Below are 19,134 nucleotides of genomic sequence, written 5' to 3' on the forward strand. Positions count from 1 at the left end.
ACCAATTCTCTGCACTGCCCTTTGGCTTATCTACTGTCCCCAGGGTCTTTACAAAGTGCCTGGCACCAGTAATTGCATTCTGCAGACAAAGAAGCATACAAATTTATCCTTATCTGGGCGATTGTCTCATTCAAGCAGAAAACAAGGACACTCTTCTACAACATCTGGTGTTTGTAAAAAGGCTTCTAACATGCCTAGGGTACACAATAAACAAAAAGAAATCACAACTGGTACCCTCTCAAATAATTACATTCCTGGGTGCAAGCTTGAATACAACTGCCCAGATGGCTTACCTTACACCAGGCAAACAAAGGCAACTAACAATATATTTCAAACAAATGGCAACAAAAACCCAGTTATCTGCAAGGCAAATTCTGCAGGCTTTGGTATTCATGGCATCCTGCATTCTACTAATTCCATATGCGAGACTGCATATGAGGAAACTTCAATGGTACCTAAAAAGTTTATGGAGCCAACATTGTCAGTCTGGAAACAATGATTCCTCTCATTCCCTACCTACAACAGGAGTTTCTTTGGTGGGCAGAGACATGCCACCAAAACAAGGGACTGTCATTCACTCTACCCCCTGCCACCCAAACCCTAACTACAGATGCATCAGACTATGCTTGGGGGGCCCAGCTGGTGGGAAGATGCATTCAGGGCAAATGGAGCCCAAAACAAATGCATCTGCATATCAACCAGAAAGAGATGCTAGCTGTTCATAGGTTCATAGGTTCATACTACGCTATCTGCCCTAGGGCATTTATAAGCCTAGCCAGAGTTGTGTGGCTTTCACCACCCCTTAGGTTGAAGAATACTATACCCATTAGTTTGCCATGCCTCTGTCCAGCAGTGATACAGAGATGATCCCCGGGGTAAACCTACAATCTCCCATCCACTGGTCAAGATTCCTCTTGAACAGAGCCAGCGAGGTGCTCTGTCTCACATGGACCGGGATTCTGTTCCACAGCATAGGGAGTCTCTGGGTGATGAATCTGTCCCTCCAGCACGTCCTATTTATATCCGTGCTAAGGTTTAAGTCACTTGCTCTAGTGGTTTTGGTGGATTTGGATTTTTTGAGGTGGAGCATGTCCATTAATTCCGGGTTGGACATGGCCTTGTATGTCAGGCACAGGTCACTTCTGAGCAGATGGTATGCGACTGAATAGAGCTGGAGTTTCTTCAGTCGGGCAGCATATGGCATATTTTTCAGCCCCTTTATCCTTTTGGTGAGGAACTTTTGGGGTCTTTCCAATTGCTGCAGGTGTCGGGTAAGATACATTCCGAATGGGGCATTGTACACAATCATTGGTCTGATAAGTGAAGAGTACAGGGGAACAATGACCTCCCTTGATCTGGATGTGAATCCCTTCATAATCAGGTGGGCAATGTAGAAGGTTCTCCTAACCACTTTGGCAATGTGAGTGTCAAAAAAAAGGTTACTGTCAACTTGGGTCCCCAGGTCCCTGATAACCTCTTCTGTGCTTAATGGATTGCCACCTATGTGGTAACTTGGGGTTACCTTGTTTTTACCAAAGGGTATGACTATACATTTTCTGGCGTTTAGCTTAAGGCCATGGCTCTGGCACCAGTTATCCGTTTCTATGAGACCTCTCTGAAGGATATCTGTGTCTGATGGATTTTCAACTATGGCGCCCAGTTTGCAGTCATCTGCAAACTTTGTCAGCCACAATTCTCCTATGTTTGCCTGCACTTCTGAAAAGTAGATGCCGAACAAGAGGGGGCCCAGGACTGAGCCCTGTGGGACACCGCTTGTGACCGGCTTGGAGTCTGACATGGCACCAGCAACTCTAACCCTGTGGGTTCTGTCCTTGAGCCAGTTTGCAACCCATCTTGTGACATATGGGTTTACATTTAAGCTGGTGAGCTTTTCTATGATACCCGAGTGGGGTATTGTGTCAAGCTTTTGCAAGGTCAAGGTAGGCTGTGTGAACTGCCTTACCCTCATCAATGGCCTTGGTGACTGTTTCAAAAAAGTCGACCAAATTCAAGAGGCATGATCTGCCCTTGACAAAGCCAAATTGGGTAGGATCCAATGTCTGTAGGTCCCCTATGTCTTTATTTATGAGTTCCATTATGATCCTCTCCATAGCTTTGCAGACCAGGCTTGTTAAGCTTATGGGGCGGTAATTACCAGGGTCCGTAGAAGCACCGCCTTTGTGGAGTGGGACCACAGTTGCCGTCGCCACTCTTTGGGCATTATCCTGTGGTAAGGCTAAGATTAAACAGCAGCCTTATGTGTGGGTTTAGTTCCTCATTGAGTTCATGTAGCACACAGCTGGGGACACCATCCAGTCCCATTGATGCTGTGTTTTTAGCTTTAGAGATTGCAGCTCTCACCTGGGCATTTGAGATGATTGGGAGGCTACACTCTGCTGGGATAGATATTTCTCCTTTTGGGGGGGAGGGAGAAATTTTCACTGAACCTGTCTGCCAGTATGTTTGCAATGTCTGTGGGTTCAGTGATTTTTGTATCATTTTGGACTAATTCTGAGCATATCTGGGAGTTTCCACCCAGATTTCTAACATAGCTAAAGAAGGCCTTATGATTGTCTTTTGAGTCCTTGGCGATTTTTCTCTCAAAGTTGGCCTTGGATGATTTTATGAGTGATCATAGTTTTTTACTAGTATTGATCAGAGATGTCTTCCCTTTTAGGGATTTTGCTCTATCTTGTAGTAGCTTTCTCCTCTTGCTGTAAAGTTTGTTTATGGCTGATCTGACAGCCTTCAAGGACTTACTTCATCCAGGACAACTACTGATAAAGACGGATAACACCACGGTTATGTGGTACATAAAAAAGCAGGGGGGTACACATTCCTATCCCCTTTGCAGACTAGCCATGGCATTGTGGAACACAGCTTTGACTTACCAAATACATCTTCAAGCTCAATTCCTGCCAGGAAAACAAAATACTCTGGCAGATGACCTAAGCAGACATCTTATGGACCCGCACGAATGGAAACTTTATCCACAAATCTTTAGCATGTTAACACAGAAATGGGGGAGCCCAGACATAGATCTATTTGTCTCTCCCCAAAATTATCAGTTGGGCAAATTCTGCACAAGAACTCATCACAAAAAAGCATGGAAAGTGGATGTCCTATCCTTCAGTTGGAAAAACCTATCAGTCTATGCCTTTCCCCCTCTGCCTCTTCTCTCCAAGGTCTTACTAAAAGTCAGACAGGAAAAAACAAAAATGATCCTAGTGGCTCCGGACTGGCCTCACCAACACTGGTACCCACTTTTAAGGAATATGTCTCATAGGTTCATAGGTTCATAGGTTCATACTAGGCTATCTGCCCTAGGGCATTTATAAGCCTAGCCAGAGTGTGTTTGGCTTTCGCCACCCATTTTAAATTAATTTTGCTATGCCTTTTTTTGAGGTTAGTATACTGTGCCTCTGTCTAACAGTGACACAGAAGTGATAGCCGGGGTAAACCTACGATCTCCCATCCACTCATCAAGATTCCTCTTGAAGAGAGTCAATGTGGGACTCTGCCTAACCTGGACTGGGATTTTATTCCAGAGTGAAAGGAGCCTCTGGGTTATGAATCTGTCCCTCCAGCATGTCCTATTTATTTCATTGCTGAGTTTCAAGTCTCTCGAGCACGTAGCTCGATGGGATTTGGATTTTCTGAGGTGCAGCATGTCCATTAATTCCGGGTTGGACATGGCTTTATACGTCAGGTACAGATCGCCTCTGAGAAGGCGGTATGCCACTGAGTAGAGCTGGAGTTTCTTTAACCAGGCAGCATATGGCATCTGTTTGAGCCCTTTGATTCTCTTGGTGAGGTACTTTTGGGGTCTTTCAAGTTGCTGCAGGTGTCTGGTAAGGTACATCCCAAAAGGGGCATTGTACTCAATTATGGGCCTGATGAGGGATGAGTAAAGAGGTACGATGACCTCCCCTGATCTAGATGTGAATCCCTTCATGATTAGGTGGGCTATATAAAATGTTTTTCTAACCACTTTGGCCACGTGGTTGTCAAATGAGAGATTGCTATCAACTTGGGTCCCCAGGTCCCTAATGACTTCTTCTGTACTTAATGGATTACCACCTATGTGGCACTTTGTTTTTGCCAAAGGGGATGACTATACACTTTTTGGCGTTTAGCTTGAGGCCATGGCTCTGGCACCAGTTGTCTGTTTCTATGAGGCCCTTTTGGAGGATGCTTGTGTCAGCTGGAGAGTCGATTATGGCGCCCAGTTTAAAGTCATCTGCGAACTTGGTCAGCCACAGTCCTTCCGTGTTGACCTGTACCGCCGAAAAATATATACCGAACAAGAGAGGTCCCAGAACTGAGCCTTGTGGGATGCCCCTTGTAACTGGTTTGGAGTCTGACATGGCTCCAGCAATTCTAACCATGTGGGTTCTGTCCTTGAGCCAGTTTGCAACCCATCTAGTGACATAGGGGTTTATATTTAAGCTGGTGAGCTTATCTATAATGCCTGAGTGGGGTATTGTATCGAAGGCTTTTGCGAGGTCCAGGTAGGCTGTGTGGACCACCTTCCCTCGTCAATGGCCTTGGTGACTGTTTCAAAGAAATCGACCAGGTTTAAGAGGCAGGATCTGCCCTTAACAAAGCCAAACTGGGTAGGATCCAGTGTCTGTAGGTCCCCAATATCTTTATTTATGAGGTCCATGATGATCCTTTCCATAGCTTTGCAGACCAAGCTAGTCAGGCTTATGGGGCGATAGTTTCCAGGATCCGTTGAGGCACCACCTTTGTGGAGAGGGACCACTGTTGCTGTACGCCACTCTTTGGGTACATATCCTGTAGTAAGGCTAAGATTGAACAGTAGTTTTATGTTTGGGTTTAGCTCTTCTTGGAGTTCATGTAGGACACAGCCCGGGACACCATCTTGTCCCATTGATGCTGTGTTTTTGCTTTGGAGAGGGCGGCTCTTACCTGAGCATCTGAGATGTCAGGGGGGGGCAGCACTCTGTTGGGATAGATATTTGCCCTTTTGGTGGGGAGAGGGGGGAGAAGTTTGCACTGAACCTGTCAGCTAGGATGTTGGCAATGTCTGTGGGCTCGGTGTATGTTTTGTCATTTTGGACTAATTCTGAGCATATCTGGGAATTCCCACCCAGGTTCCTAACATAACTAAAGAAAGCCTTGTGATTATCCTTAGTGTCCTGTGCAAGTTTTCTCTCGAAGCTGGCCTTAGACGATTTTATGAGTGCCCATAGTTTTTTGCTAATACTGATCAGAGATGCCTTCCCTTTTTGGGATTTTGCTCTATCATGTAGTAGCTTCCTCCTTCTATTGTATAGTTTGTTTATGGCTGGGGTCCACCAGACAGGACGTCTCCCTTTGGAGGATTGGGTCTTGGTTTTATTTGGGATTGCATGATCCATGCATTCCTGAAGGTGTTCATAGAATGCATTTATAAAGGATTCTGCGGTCTGAGCCGTATTTTCCACAGGCCCAGAGGCTTTGAAGGATTTCGCCTCGGTTTTGAGGCATGTGAAATTTGCTTTAGAGAAGGTTTTCACTGTGTTTTTCTGGGCAGGGGGTGGGGTCGGGATGTGAATATCCAGTGAGATTAGTTTATGGTCTGATCTTACCAGTGAGGGATGCACTTCTGGTCTGGAGCATAGTGTCCCCATGTTGGTGATGATCAGGTCCAGTATGTTTTCCCCTCTTGTGGGAGTGGTAACAAGTTGTTCCATCGCATTTGAGTTTATAAATTCTAGGAACCTTTGGGCTAGAGTGTTGGAGCTAGAGTAATGCTCCCAGTCTATGTTTGGGTAGTTGAAGTCACCCAATATAATGGTGTTTGGAGAGACCTTCATATTTTCCAGTATTCTCAGGAAGGCCAAGTGAGGTTCCTGTGTTTGGGAGGGTGGTCTGTAGCAGGCTATAAATTAGAAGGCAGTTTTACCCACAGTTAGTTGCACATGGATAGTCTCTGATGCTTCGTGCTGTGCCACCAACCTGGAGTTGTGGGTATCTTTGACGAATATTGATACTCCCCCTCCTTTTGTGGTTCGGTCCAAGTTTTGGGGCCGAAAAGCATGGTATGAGGTATAACCTGGTAGTGCTGGGGTGCTCTCGGGAGCCTTGAACCAGGTTTCTGTTACTGCACAGATATCGATGTTCTCCATACTAAGGAGAGTTTTGAGTGCGTGCATCTTGAGGTTTAGACTTCTGGTGTTGAGTAGCATTACTCTTAGTTTTTTATCCCTTGTGATACCTATGGAGGTGGGTTTGTCTTTTGAGCCTTGCCTAAAAAAGGCACTATGTGGGTAGCAAGAACCTTTGCCAATATCCGAAAGCCCAGGGGTGACAGGTGCAAGCCGTCCCTAGCGAAGCATCGTGGCTTGTCGAGCATGTCATCCCAGGCTGACAGGCATTGGATCCCCTTTGAATGACACCAACACTTAAGCCAATTGTTGAAATTGATCATCTTGTCTTCATATTGTGGCATCATTCTTGGTGAGGGTAAGATGCTACTCAAGGTCAGGGTCATACTGGCCTGGGCTACATTCTCAGAGAGCTCCTCTATGTCTCTTTTCATGTAGTCCAGGGAGGTACGTCTCATGCCATTCACACCAGCATGGACAATGACTGAGTCATATTTGTACTTGCCTTGGAGTGACCTGAGTGCTTGTGTTATGTGGCGGATCCTAGCACCCGACAGGCAGCTCACCATGACCTTCTCCTTGTTCAGCCTGGTGAGCGGGACGTCAGTGTGCCTGACGATAGAGTCACCTATTACAAGTGTATCAGGTGTGTTGTTTAGCCTTAAGGGCTGTGACTGTTCGGCACACTGGCTTTGTGAGCTATGTGTTGCACGTGTTTTGTTTTGGGGTAGCGGTTGCTTGAGTGTCTGCTTTGGAGGTCTCTGCTGCTTAGGCATATTTTTATTTAGAGCCTCCGAGTATGTTTTTGTGTGTTTATGTGTTTGGTTTGTTGTCGTGGTAGGTCTATGTGAGACTGGAATTGTAGTGAGTGTGGTTTCCTTCTCCTCCTGACTGGTTACGCCAGTACTGAGTTGAGAGAGCTTAGCCTCCAGTTTGGCTATATGGTTGCATCTCTCACATGTGTTGGAATTTGCTGGGAGGAGGAGAGGGTTGTCTGTGTACATGAGGCAGTTGTAACATTGCCTCAAGATTCCCAGATTCACCAGCTGGACCGAGAGGAGATTGACAACTGACCTTTGGACATGCTAGAATAGTATTGGGAATTCCTTTATAATTGAAAAAAGGGCCAATGGGGAACAAGGTACTCAAGGGGAGTTTGTGAGGGTGTAGTGCTTTTAATTTTTTAGAGCTGACTTATATAATTGCTTTAGTGAGCAAGTGCCAGGTAACTTAAATGCAATGTGTTACAGGTAACTTAAATGCAAAAATGACAAACAGTAACTTTCTTTCAAGTGAAACAAGGAAATAAGTACAGTAAGCAATGCAGATATCACTAGGGATCCACAAAAGTGCTAAAAGGCCGCGTTTTAGGTGGAATTAGAGTTTCAGGGAAATAAACAAACAACAAGCATACAAATAAAGCTGGATTCAGCAGGCCTGGATCTAGTCTATGCTACAGCAAACAAGGTGTACCAATTTCAGTAAGAAACAGTTAGAATATGCAGGCACTATAAGCCTCTAACCAGAAATTCCCTGCTCAGAAGGGCAGAGTCCAGCATCTCCTCCCACAAGAGTGCAGACCGCAATCCTTCTTAATGTAAAATAACTGGCCTGAAGCCCAAGTGCTTAAACCAGAACTAATACACTTTTAGAATAACAGACACTGAGCTCTCAATCAGCAGTTCCCAACTTAGAAGGATGTAAGCTACCTGTCCTGCCACCACAGTGCAGGCCACAAACCTTCCTAATGTAAAACAACTGGTCTGAAGCCCAAGTGCTTAATCCAAAAGACTTAGAAATGATAGCTATACTTTAATCAAGTTACTACCAGCAGTAATAAATACAACTGAATACTTTAAAGAATGCCTGGATTAGTGCTCAAGTTATACAAACAAAGCTAGATTCAGCAGGCCTGGATCTAGTCTATGCTACAGCAAACGAGGTGTACCAATTTCAGTAAGAAGCAGTTCAAATATGCAGGCACTATAAGCTTTAACCAGAAATTCCCAGCTCAGAAGGACAGAGTCCAGCCTCTCCTCCCACAAGAGTGCAGAACACGAACCCTCTTAATGTAAAATAACTGGCCTCAAGCCCAAGTGCTTAAACCAGAATTAATACACTTTTAGAATAACAGACACTGAGCCCTCAATCAGCAGTTCCCAACTTAGAAGGATGTAAGCTACCTGTTCTGCCACTGCAGTGCAGACCACAAACCTTCCTAATGTAAAACTGGTCTGAAGCCCAGATGCTTAAACTAAAAGGCTTACAATGAGTTACACCAAGCAGTAATAAATACAATTGAGTACTTTTAAGATGACGCAAAAGCAAAATAAAGTAGGAAAAAACACAAATACAGTAAAAGCAGATAAACTGTTTTTTTTTTTTTTTTTTTTGGAAAGAGAGAAAGGAAAGGGAGAAAGGAGTAGCAGAAACTAAGCTGATTGGCCTTCTCAAATGCTCTCCCTGTACTGGGTAGAATGAGGTAATGACACTAGACTGGGAGGAGGGTCCCAGATCAAATTTGCACTAGGGGCAGGCAACTGCAAAGCCACCAACTATATAAACACTATACCAACAGTGAGGGAGGGTGGGAAACAAACAGCAGAAATATTTCACAGCTGAAAAGCAGCAGTGAGCCTTTAAATGAAAGTTTTAAACAGCTAAAGGCGCCACTAGAAAAAAAGAGTTTAACTGCAACAAGTTATCATAAACAAACAACCCAACAGATGCTTAATAAGAGTGGACAATTTCCAGTTAATACCTCACACACAGTGACACTAGCCAGAAAAAATACACAGTACACAAAGTGCTATAAACAGCAAAGAAATAAAGAACAAAATAAACAAAAAACAGGATACTTAATGTTATATATTGTAGCTCCGAGTTTGCTGAGTGTCCTTCCTTCGATCAGCTCACTGTAAAATGACTGAACACTCACAACTGAGCTTCTTAGGTAACAGAAAGTTGAAACCTGAGACAGCTTTTAAGAAAGAAATCTCAAAAGAACCAATGAGGTGCTTAGTCTAAGCTGTAGTCCAGGAGACCTCAGTCAGCCAATGACCTCAAACAATTCTCTCTCACTGAAATGCCTGATGGCTTTGGCTAAAACAAGATGTCCCTGAATTATGTGCTCAGACACACAGCCTCCACAAACACTAGGCCCAAATACAAGCCTGAATATGGAAATGCTACAATTATCCCCACTACTTAGAACAAACTGCAGAAATGTTACTCACAGCTGAAAAGCAGCAGTGAGCCTTTAAATGAAAGTTTTAAACAGCTAAAGGAGCCACTAGAAAAAAGAGTTTAACTGCAACAAGTTATCATAAACAAACAACCCAACAAATGCTTAATAAGAGTGGACAATTTCCAGTTTATACCTCACACACAGTGAAACTAGCTAGAAAAAATACACAGTACACAAAGTGCTATAAACAACAAAGAAATAAAGAACAAAATAAACAAAAAACAGGATACTTAATGTTATATATTGTAGCTCCGAGTTTGCTGAGTGTCCTTCCTTCGATCAGCTCACTGTAAACTTCCTCCTTGGCACTTGCCTCAAATACCTCATCTTCTATCTCAGCAGAACAATCAAATTCTGCACACTCAGCTCCAAACTCTGAACCTTGCAGGATGGCTGATCACTTAATTATTCAAACAACACCTCTCAATAAATATGTGATGGATGTCATTTTGGAAGCCAGAAGGCCTAGTACTAGAAAATCTTATGCTGATAAATGGAAGAGATTCTGTGCTTGGAACCAAGCACAAGGAACAGACACAGCAAAGCCCAATATTCCTCAGATTTTACAATATTTGACTGAGATGCTTGACAAGGGCCTATCTTTTTCTTCATTAAAAATTCATGCCTCTGCCATCTTGGCTCATTACATCACAGAGCCTCCCCTCTTTTCTCATCCTCTGCTTAAACAGTATCCTACAGGGGCCAAAATTTTAAGGCCTCCCAGAAGATCACCAACTCCTGCATGAGACCTCAATTTTGTGCTGGAAAAACTCACCCTGCCTCCTTTTGAACCAGGAGCTACTGCGGATATAAAATTTCTACCTTGGAAAACAGCTTTTCTTTTGGCAGTCACTTCAGCAAGAAGGGTTTCAGAACTACAGGCTCTCATGGCTGTGGAGCCTTTTATTACATTGTACCCAGAGAGGGTGTCCCTCAGGACCAATGCTTCTTTTATGCCTAGGGTGGTATCCAGTGTGGCTCTTAACCAGATAATTTACCTGCCAACATTTTACCCAAATCCGCAGAACAAGGGGAGCGGATTCTGCATTCATTGGACATACACAGACTACTAAGATTCTACTTAAACAGGACCAAATCTCTAAGAAAGTCTGAGCAACTACTGGTGGCATTTGCTGCAGGGTCAGAGGGGAAGGCTATATCAAAACAGATTATTTCTAAGTGGATAAGCCACTGCATTCGTTTCTGCTACTTGCACCATGGTAAACCTGTGCCCAAGGGGATCAGGTCTCATTCCACCAGGACTGCCTCTACCTCAGCAGCTTATTAGAGGGGTTCCAACCAAAGACATTCTAGAGGCTGCTACTTGGAGCTCTGTTCATACCTTCACAAAGCATTATCATTTGCCTCTCTTCTCCAAATCCAGGGCAGGCTTTGCCACTGCAGTTCTGTAGGGCCTTATAGCCACTCCTAATGCTGTTTAGTTCCATCCTCCCATCTATAGCTTTGGGATTCTATCCAAATGTAATGACTGCAACAGTGAAACACGAAGAACACAGTACAGTTGTGTACACTTACCATAAATGTAGATGTTTGAGTGTATTCACTGTTGCAGTCCGGGTTATCCACACGCCATCCCCCTTTTATATACCTTTTCTTTCCTTCACTATATACTAAAGCCTTTGTGGTGTATTTGCTGTTAGATGAAGGTAAAGTTTTTGTTGCTAAAAGTGCATTTACATATATTTTTGTTTATTCATATATAGCTATATATATTTTTGCTCCCCATTAGGGGGGCACCTGACATCTGGGGCAAGAAAAACTGAATAAAATGGCATCGGCTGCATATTTTATACCCCTGACGACCTGACGTCATGGAAGAGGAGACAGCAACTGATGCAGGACCCAAGACTTTGTTATTCAGGCTGACTGAGGGCAACCTGACAGCAGATTACCCAAATGTAATGACTGCAACAGTGAATACACTCGAACATCTACATTTATGGTAAGTGTACACAACTGCACTTTTTTAGTGCACTGAGGCTGTACATCACCACAAGAGGAAGAAGCAATGACATTTTTTAAAGTTATTGTGTTTGAAAAAGAATACAATATGTTGTATGAACTTACGGTCATGAACCTCTTTCTTAAGGCTGGCAATATACATTATGTAATAACTCAGTGACATTTTTCCTGAGATTGGAACATTCTTCATCTGTTTTGTTTTTCAGTACCACTGTCTAACTCTTTCATCCACTTCAGTAAAACTAGCCTGAAAGTGAATATCAGTGTGGCTGCCTTCTGCATGTTTTATTACTTGAGAATTTAGTAAGAGACATCTGTCCGAGATGTCACCCTTTTTATTGTAAAACGTAAGATGATCAAACGTGCTTATATTTAGCTGTAATGAATGGTGAAGCTACTGACCCAATTCAGCAGGTATGAAATTGCATTTTTTGTATTTTGTGTGTTTGTTGGTGTTCAGTTAAGTACTGTAGATTAAAGTATTTATTGAGTTCAGTTAGTAATATACATTAAGATGCAGCCTCGGACTGACAGAGATAAGGATTGTTTTCCTAATCCAGGGCTTCAGAATGAATAGTTTTGTTATCTAGAAGTAAACTGTGATGCTAAATCATGCAAATTCTAAAGAAAAGCTCAGTTTGTGATTGTTGTTGAGAGTAGTAATTTAATGTATGATTAATGGAGATTTTCAGATAATTATGATGCTACTGAAAATCAAAGCATAGTTTACCTGGGCTTATAGTTCCTACAGAATGTTTTACACTTTAATATTCTGTATCAACTCATATGTTTTGCTACTATTTTTCTCCATAGGTTATAGCATTTCATCTTTCCTACAGATGTTACATCCCGAATGTAAGAACATTCCAGAACCTAATCTGCTTCCAGGACAGTTGTCTCATGGAGCTGTTGGAGTGAAAGATGGCAAGGTTCAATGGATCTCCATGGCTTTTGAATCTGTTAGTATTCATTTTTATACTTTTCTATTAAATTGTTTCACACCTGAGGAGTTACTCATCCCTGCAGGGAAACTGAAAGTAATCAGTTTGGGGAATTTGGATTTGTTTACTTAATGTTATGTCTTTACATTTTGTCTCTCACCAGATTTATTTGCATGCAGATTTACAGGAGCACAAGATGTTTTCTGTTCATTTTTTACAAGCCTTAATAAGAAAGATAGAAGGGCTTCTGTAGGTATATGCCGATACAGAATGGTAGAAGGTTGTTGTGGGCATATAAATACTTCAGGAGTGTTAAATCATTCCTCTCCATTTACCACTACCATATATTTGCTACCTACTGATGGGGCAGGATTGCATGACGTAAGACAAAGCTATGACCTCATAAGGAGAGAGAATGGTAAGAAAACAATGTTGCTGCAACAACCGCTTTCAGAACGTGGCAGGAATGTTCACATTGTTGGGTTTAAGACTCGCATGGGATTGAAAAATAAGAAATAAAGTATGAAAATGTCTACAACTAATAATGAAACAGTTACAGCTGTTATTTTATTAGCTGATATGAATTACTTTCCCTTATTTGGTAGGTTATATAGCTTCATCCTGTTTTATGCAGATGTCCTCAACAGTAAACATACGTCAATAAGTTGCCCATGACATCAGAGAACTGCCCATAGACTTGACTTGAGATCTTTTACATTCACATGAGGTACCAACAAACCAGTATAATGAGACCATAGTCTGACATCTCATCCAAAGGGCAGCCTCCCCCAGTGCAACATTGTTGTGTCAGTAATCCAGTTACCTGCAGTTGGAATAGAATCCCCAGCTTTCTGATCTTCTCCCACCAAAGGTGAGAGCTGGGGAAACGTTGTGCTACTGAAGCTTGGTTAACATATTCACCGTGGTATCTAATATTAACACAGAAGATTACAGCTCTGCTTTAAGGACCTGCGAAGATTTTTCCCCTTGAATTTTTTTTATGTAAATTAGCATGATTGATATTTTGACCCTGGTATCTAGGGTTAATACACTAGAGTAAAGCATTAATTTCTGAGACTGCAGGATTCAAAGCATTTTCCCCATTGGTTCAATTAAATTAAAATTTTAAGTGATTGTAACGTAAGACATATAGTGTATCTCTTGTGTCTAGTGTCATTCCCCTCCCATAAGTCTTTTGTGCAAAAAAACATGTCTTCTGTTAACATTTTAAGTGGCTGTAGGGTAATATTTAAAAGATATCTCTGGTGACTAGTGCTCCCACATGTCTTTTGTGCTGCAAAGCTGTTGTTCTATTCATTGTTTAAGTGATTTAAGAGTAGTATTTAGATTTCCCTGGTGTCTAGTGTTCTCTCAACACAATATTACTGATGTTGCTCAACAGTTTAAGGGAGTTGAGAGGTACAGGTATAACATCCACCCTTCTGTGTATACACCAACACACAGACAGACACACCTACCCTGCCTATCTCCTAATGAGCCCTTCAACTTTGTCTTTCCAGGCAAGTACAGCTATACACACAGACACACACACACACACACACACACACACACACACACACACACACACACACACACACACACACACACACACACTCACTTAAGAACACTCACCCACCAATATACACTCATGCATGCAGCCACACACTCACACACATACACACACACATCACACATGCACACACACACACACACACACACACACACACACACACACACACACACACACACACACACACACACCTAAGAACACTCACCCACCAATATACACTCATGCATGCAGCCACACACACACAGCACACATGCAGACACACAGACACACACACACACACACACACACACACACACACACACACACACACACACACACACACACACACACACACACACACACACACATGAGATCACTCATGCACCTGCATACATTCATATATGCAGCCATGCATAGATACCAAAGAACACACCCACCTAGATAGACTCATGCATGCAGCCACACACTCACACACAGACACACACCTACACACACAAACACACACAAATACACACACACACAAACACACACAAATATACACACTCACACACATACACATCACACATGCAGACACACAGACACAGACCTACACACACACACACACACACACACACACACACACACACACACACACACACACACACACACACGAGAGCACTCATGCACCTGCATACATTCATATATGCAGCCATGCACACACACCTGAGAACACACCCACCTACATAGACTCATGCATGCAGCCACACACTCACACATATACACACACATTACACATGCAGACACACACACACACACACACACACACACACACACACACACACACACACACACACACACACACACCACCACCACCTGTCTGTTGAACTCCCCAGCCCTTACCTCTAGTGTGATTTTACCTATTGAAAGTGAAGGGTGAATATGAAGTTTTGGCCCAGGTAATTAACTCGACCAGTCAAGGGATGTCACATATGGTTTAGTGGTTAGGATTCCTGTTTTTTAACCAGGTGGCCACAGTTCAATTCCTGGGACAGGAATGAACCACTCTTTTATGCGTATTTCTGTGCCATCAGAAGTTGATATGCATTTTTCTGATATCTGTCCTGTTATGCATTTGAGTCTGGTAAGATGCAAGTTTTGAGTATGACCTAACATGTGCAGCCAAGTGGTAAGTAAAATCCTTATCAAAGGAAGGGCTTATGGGTAATTAGTACAGGCTACTACCCCAGCGTGCCTCATTACCATTAGATCCCATAAACCTTGTAGCATCATAGTTGTGGGTCTGCATCTGAATGAGAAGGTGACGCCTCCATCTGCAGCAGCTGGTGCCGTGGCGTTACTGCTTGTGGCAGCCTTTTCTGAATCCAACCCTTGGATATATAAATTATTGATATCAGTAGCCAACAGATTTATAGAAAAGTTCTACGGTAGTGCCATCATGAGTCATTTAAGCCTCCACAGTTTAATAAAAAAATAAACCATCCATTATGAGACTCAAACCTCTAATCTCTAGTTTAGGAGGCCAATCCCTTATCCACTATTCAGGGTAAAAGCTCCTAGTAAACCATTGGTGCTGCTGAGGTATTATGTTTATCCAGAACTTACAACAGGAGATGCTCTTGATGGAAATATTAAATTAGGTAGCATATTTCAGAATGTTTCATGACACTGAGATTTTTTTGCATTACAATGTTAGTGTTTGAAAGGTGGTCACAACTTCATATAAAAATATTTCAGTCTTGATCATTTTTTTCAATCATACCAATGGCATGTCACTAGGGAAATGCATCTGGAAATGATGAAGGGGCACTAAATATTGCTTACCAGCCCACAGTAGAAAACTATAGTAATTATTCTTGTGTGAGAATATTAATTCCTGACACTTTCTGAGTGTTTAAACACCGTTGGCTGTTCCACCATTATTTTCTGGTTGGTTCTTTGGTTTCCTTTGTTTTCTTTAATTGTTATCTGTTGCAGGACTGTGCGTTGCACTGAATTGCACAATGTAGCTGAACAGTGGCTAGTTACTGCATTTTCACTTTTTCCCCCTTCGGTATATAATTCAAAACCATCATTTGTTCCACTAGTCCAGTATCTCTGTCTGACTGCTAAGATTTGCCCCTATGAGCAATGGGAGACCCCATTGTGCCAAGTCCAGTATCTCTGTCTGGCTGCTCAGATTTGCCTCTATGAGCAATGGGAGACCCCATTGTGCTTAGTCCAGTATCTCTGTCTGTCTGCTAAAATTTGCCCCTACGAGCAATGGGAGACCCCATTGCACCCAGTCCAGTATCTCTGTCTGGCTGCTCAGATTTGCCCCTGTGAGCAATGGGAGACCCCATTGTGCCACATCCAGTATCTCTGTCTGGCTGCTCAGATTTGCCTCTATAAGCAATGGGAGACCCCATTGTGCCCAGTCCAGTATCTCTATCTGGCTGCTCAGATTTTCTCCTATGAGTGTCACTCTGTCGGTACCAGTGATACTGTTCTGGTCATTCTCTCCAGCCCTCTCTTAGTCTTTCTTTTGTGCAATAGTCCAGCTAACACCCGAAGTATTGGACAATATGGAGGGTCAGCAAAGGCATTTCTTTCTGTAATCAGCCTCCTAGACATTGGTATCCTAAGGCAGTGTAATAACTTCCTTACGTTCACTGATAATAAACTCCTATTCAAATCAGAACACTGTCTGTGAGAAATGCAGATACCTAGCCAATATGAAGGCGTCCTTCTCATGATTAACAATATGCATTGAATATCATAGTGTTACACCTTCACCTTAATCACATTTTAATACATAACTCATTGACTCATCATATGCTGAGCTGTAATACAGAACTCACTGACGTGTCATATGCTGAGTTGTAATACAGAACTCACCGACTCATCATATACTGAGCTGTCATACAGAACTCACCGACTCGTCATATGCTGAGCTGTAATACAGAACTCACCTACTCGTCATATGCTGAGCTGTAATACAGAACTCACCGACTCATCATATGCTAAGCTGTAATACAGAACTCACCGACTCGTCATATGCTGAGCTGTAAAACAGAACTCACCGACTCGTCTTATTTATTTTATTTTTTATTTTACATTTGTTGACCGGGCTAGTCTAACTGGATATATGTCCATTTTCAGTAGAGGCCTGGGGAGAAAAGCTCCAAATTTTAATACAAAGTAAAAAGTCAGTCAACCTAAAATTTAAGACAGTCCAAATCAGCATGCAGATATAAAAAATATATATAACATATGCTGAGCTGTAATACAGAACTCACCGACTCGTCATATGCTGAGCTGTAATACAGAACTCACCGACTCGTCATATGCTGAGCTGTAATACAGAACTCACCAACTCATCATATGCTGAGCTGTAATACAGAACTCACCGACTCGTCATATGCTGAGCTGTAATACAGAACTCACCGACTCGTCATATGCTGAGCTGTAATACAGAACTCACCGACTCGTCATATGCTGAGCTGTAATACGGAAGTCAGCTACTCATCATATGCTGAGCTGTAATACAGAACTCACCGACTCGTCATATGCTGAGCTGTAATGCAGAACTCACCGACTCATCATATGCTGAGCTTTAATACAGAACTCACCGACTCATCATATGCTGAGCTGTAATACAGAACTCATCGACTCGTCATATGCTAAGCTGTAATACAGAACGCACTGACTCGTCATATGCTAAGCTGTAATACAGAACTCATCGACTCGTCATATGCTGAGCTGTAATACAGAACTCACCGACTCATCATAGGCTGAGCTATAATACAGAACTCACCGACTCGTCATATGCTGAGCTGTAATACAGAACTCACCAACTCGTCATATGCTGAGTTATAATACAGAACTCATCGATTAGTCATGTGCTGAGCTACAAAGAAATCCTTATGAATGTCTCCTAGCACATTTAAGAAGATACCTCATCAGAAGTCCCTCATCTCATGTATTCTTGCATACCTACAGCAACACCTGAATAACAGCAAAGCTGCTCCTTCATAAATGAGCTTCTGACAAAACTGTTTTTGTGACTGATAACTTAACTATGAGGCATACAGATCCCCCCCTCACCTACTCTAGGCACTAGTCATGCTGTTTATAAAACTTATTTTCATCTGGCCAAGCATTTGATACCATCCCTCATATGCTAGAATTGTAAAGAAATTATCTAGCTTAAATCTAAATCTGCATGTGATAAGATGGATAGCTAGTGGGTTGAAAGACTAAACCGACATAATTTGATCGGCAGGTACCTCTTCAAGTAGTGCTAAGGTAACCGATGGAGTCCCCTAGGGGTGTATACTGGGTCATGTCCTGATCAGCATCTAGATCTCTGATCTTAAAACTGATAACCAGGACTTCTGGTTAACTAAATTTGCAGATGATTGAAAACTGGTTGTAACTGTCAGCATCACTAACATACACAGCTTCTTACCACCTATAAAATGAACCAGAATATGTCTGTTTCTCCAGCACTAAATAACATTCTATACAATTATGTTCCCAGTCAGTCATTATGATCCACTCACCAAAAATTCCTATTTATCCACAAACCTTTCAGATCTGCTGAGCCTTGTCTGCAGTCGTAACTTGCTGCTAACTCCTTATCTGTAGCCATCAGGTCTATAGCCTCCCTCCCATCCTTCAATGTCTGTTTTCATAACTTGCTGCTAAGGCCTAGAACTCCTTATCTGTATCCATCAGGTCTATAGCCTCCCTCCCATCCTTCATTGTCTGCAGTCGTAACTTGCTGCTAAGGCCTAGAACTCCTTACCTGTATCCATCTGGTCTATAGCCTCCCTCCCCATCCTTCATTGTCTGTATTCGTAACTTGCTGCTAAGGCCTAGAATGCCTTATCTGTATCCATCAGGTCTTTAGCATCCCTCCCCGTCCTTCATTGTCTGTATTGGTAACTTGCTGCTAAGGCCTAGAACTCTTTATCTGTATCCATAAGGTCTACAGCCTCCCTCCCCGTCCTTCATTGTCTGTATTGGTAACTTGCTGCTAAGGCCTAGAACTCTTTATCTGTATCCATAAGGTCTACAGCCTCCCTCCCATCCTTCATTGTCTGTATTCGTAGCTTGCTGCTAAGGCCTAGAACTCCTTATCTGTATCCATCAGGTCTATATCCTCCTTCCCCGTCCTTCATTGTCTGTATTGGTAACTTGCTGCTAAGGCCTAGAACTCCTTATCTGTATCCATCAGGTCTATAGCCTCCCTTCCATCCTTCAAACCATTCTGAAAGACTCCCTAGCCAAAAGTTGGCTCTGTTCTTGCTCAACACCAAA

General features: G+C 42.7%; 1 protein-coding gene across 1 annotated transcript in view; it reads left to right on the plus strand.

Annotated features, from left to right (window-relative positions):
* DISP3 (dispatched RND transporter family member 3) overlaps positions 1–19,134 on the plus strand; it is a 2,757,501-nt gene that overhangs the window by 2,516,418 nt on the left and 221,949 nt on the right. Inside the window, exon 18 of the mRNA XM_044063608.1 lies at positions 12,157–12,302. Within this exon, the coding sequence (XP_043919543.1) occupies positions 12,157–12,302 (146 nt within the window). The remainder of the gene's footprint in view (positions 1–12,156; positions 12,303–19,134) is intronic.

Source organism: Protopterus annectens, chromosome 2.part1, assembly GCF_019279795.1.
Source record: "Protopterus annectens isolate FY-2018-M chromosome 2.part1, PAN1.0, whole genome shotgun sequence".
In the NCBI taxonomy this organism is placed as follows: domain Eukaryota; kingdom Metazoa; phylum Chordata; order Ceratodontiformes; family Protopteridae; genus Protopterus; species Protopterus annectens.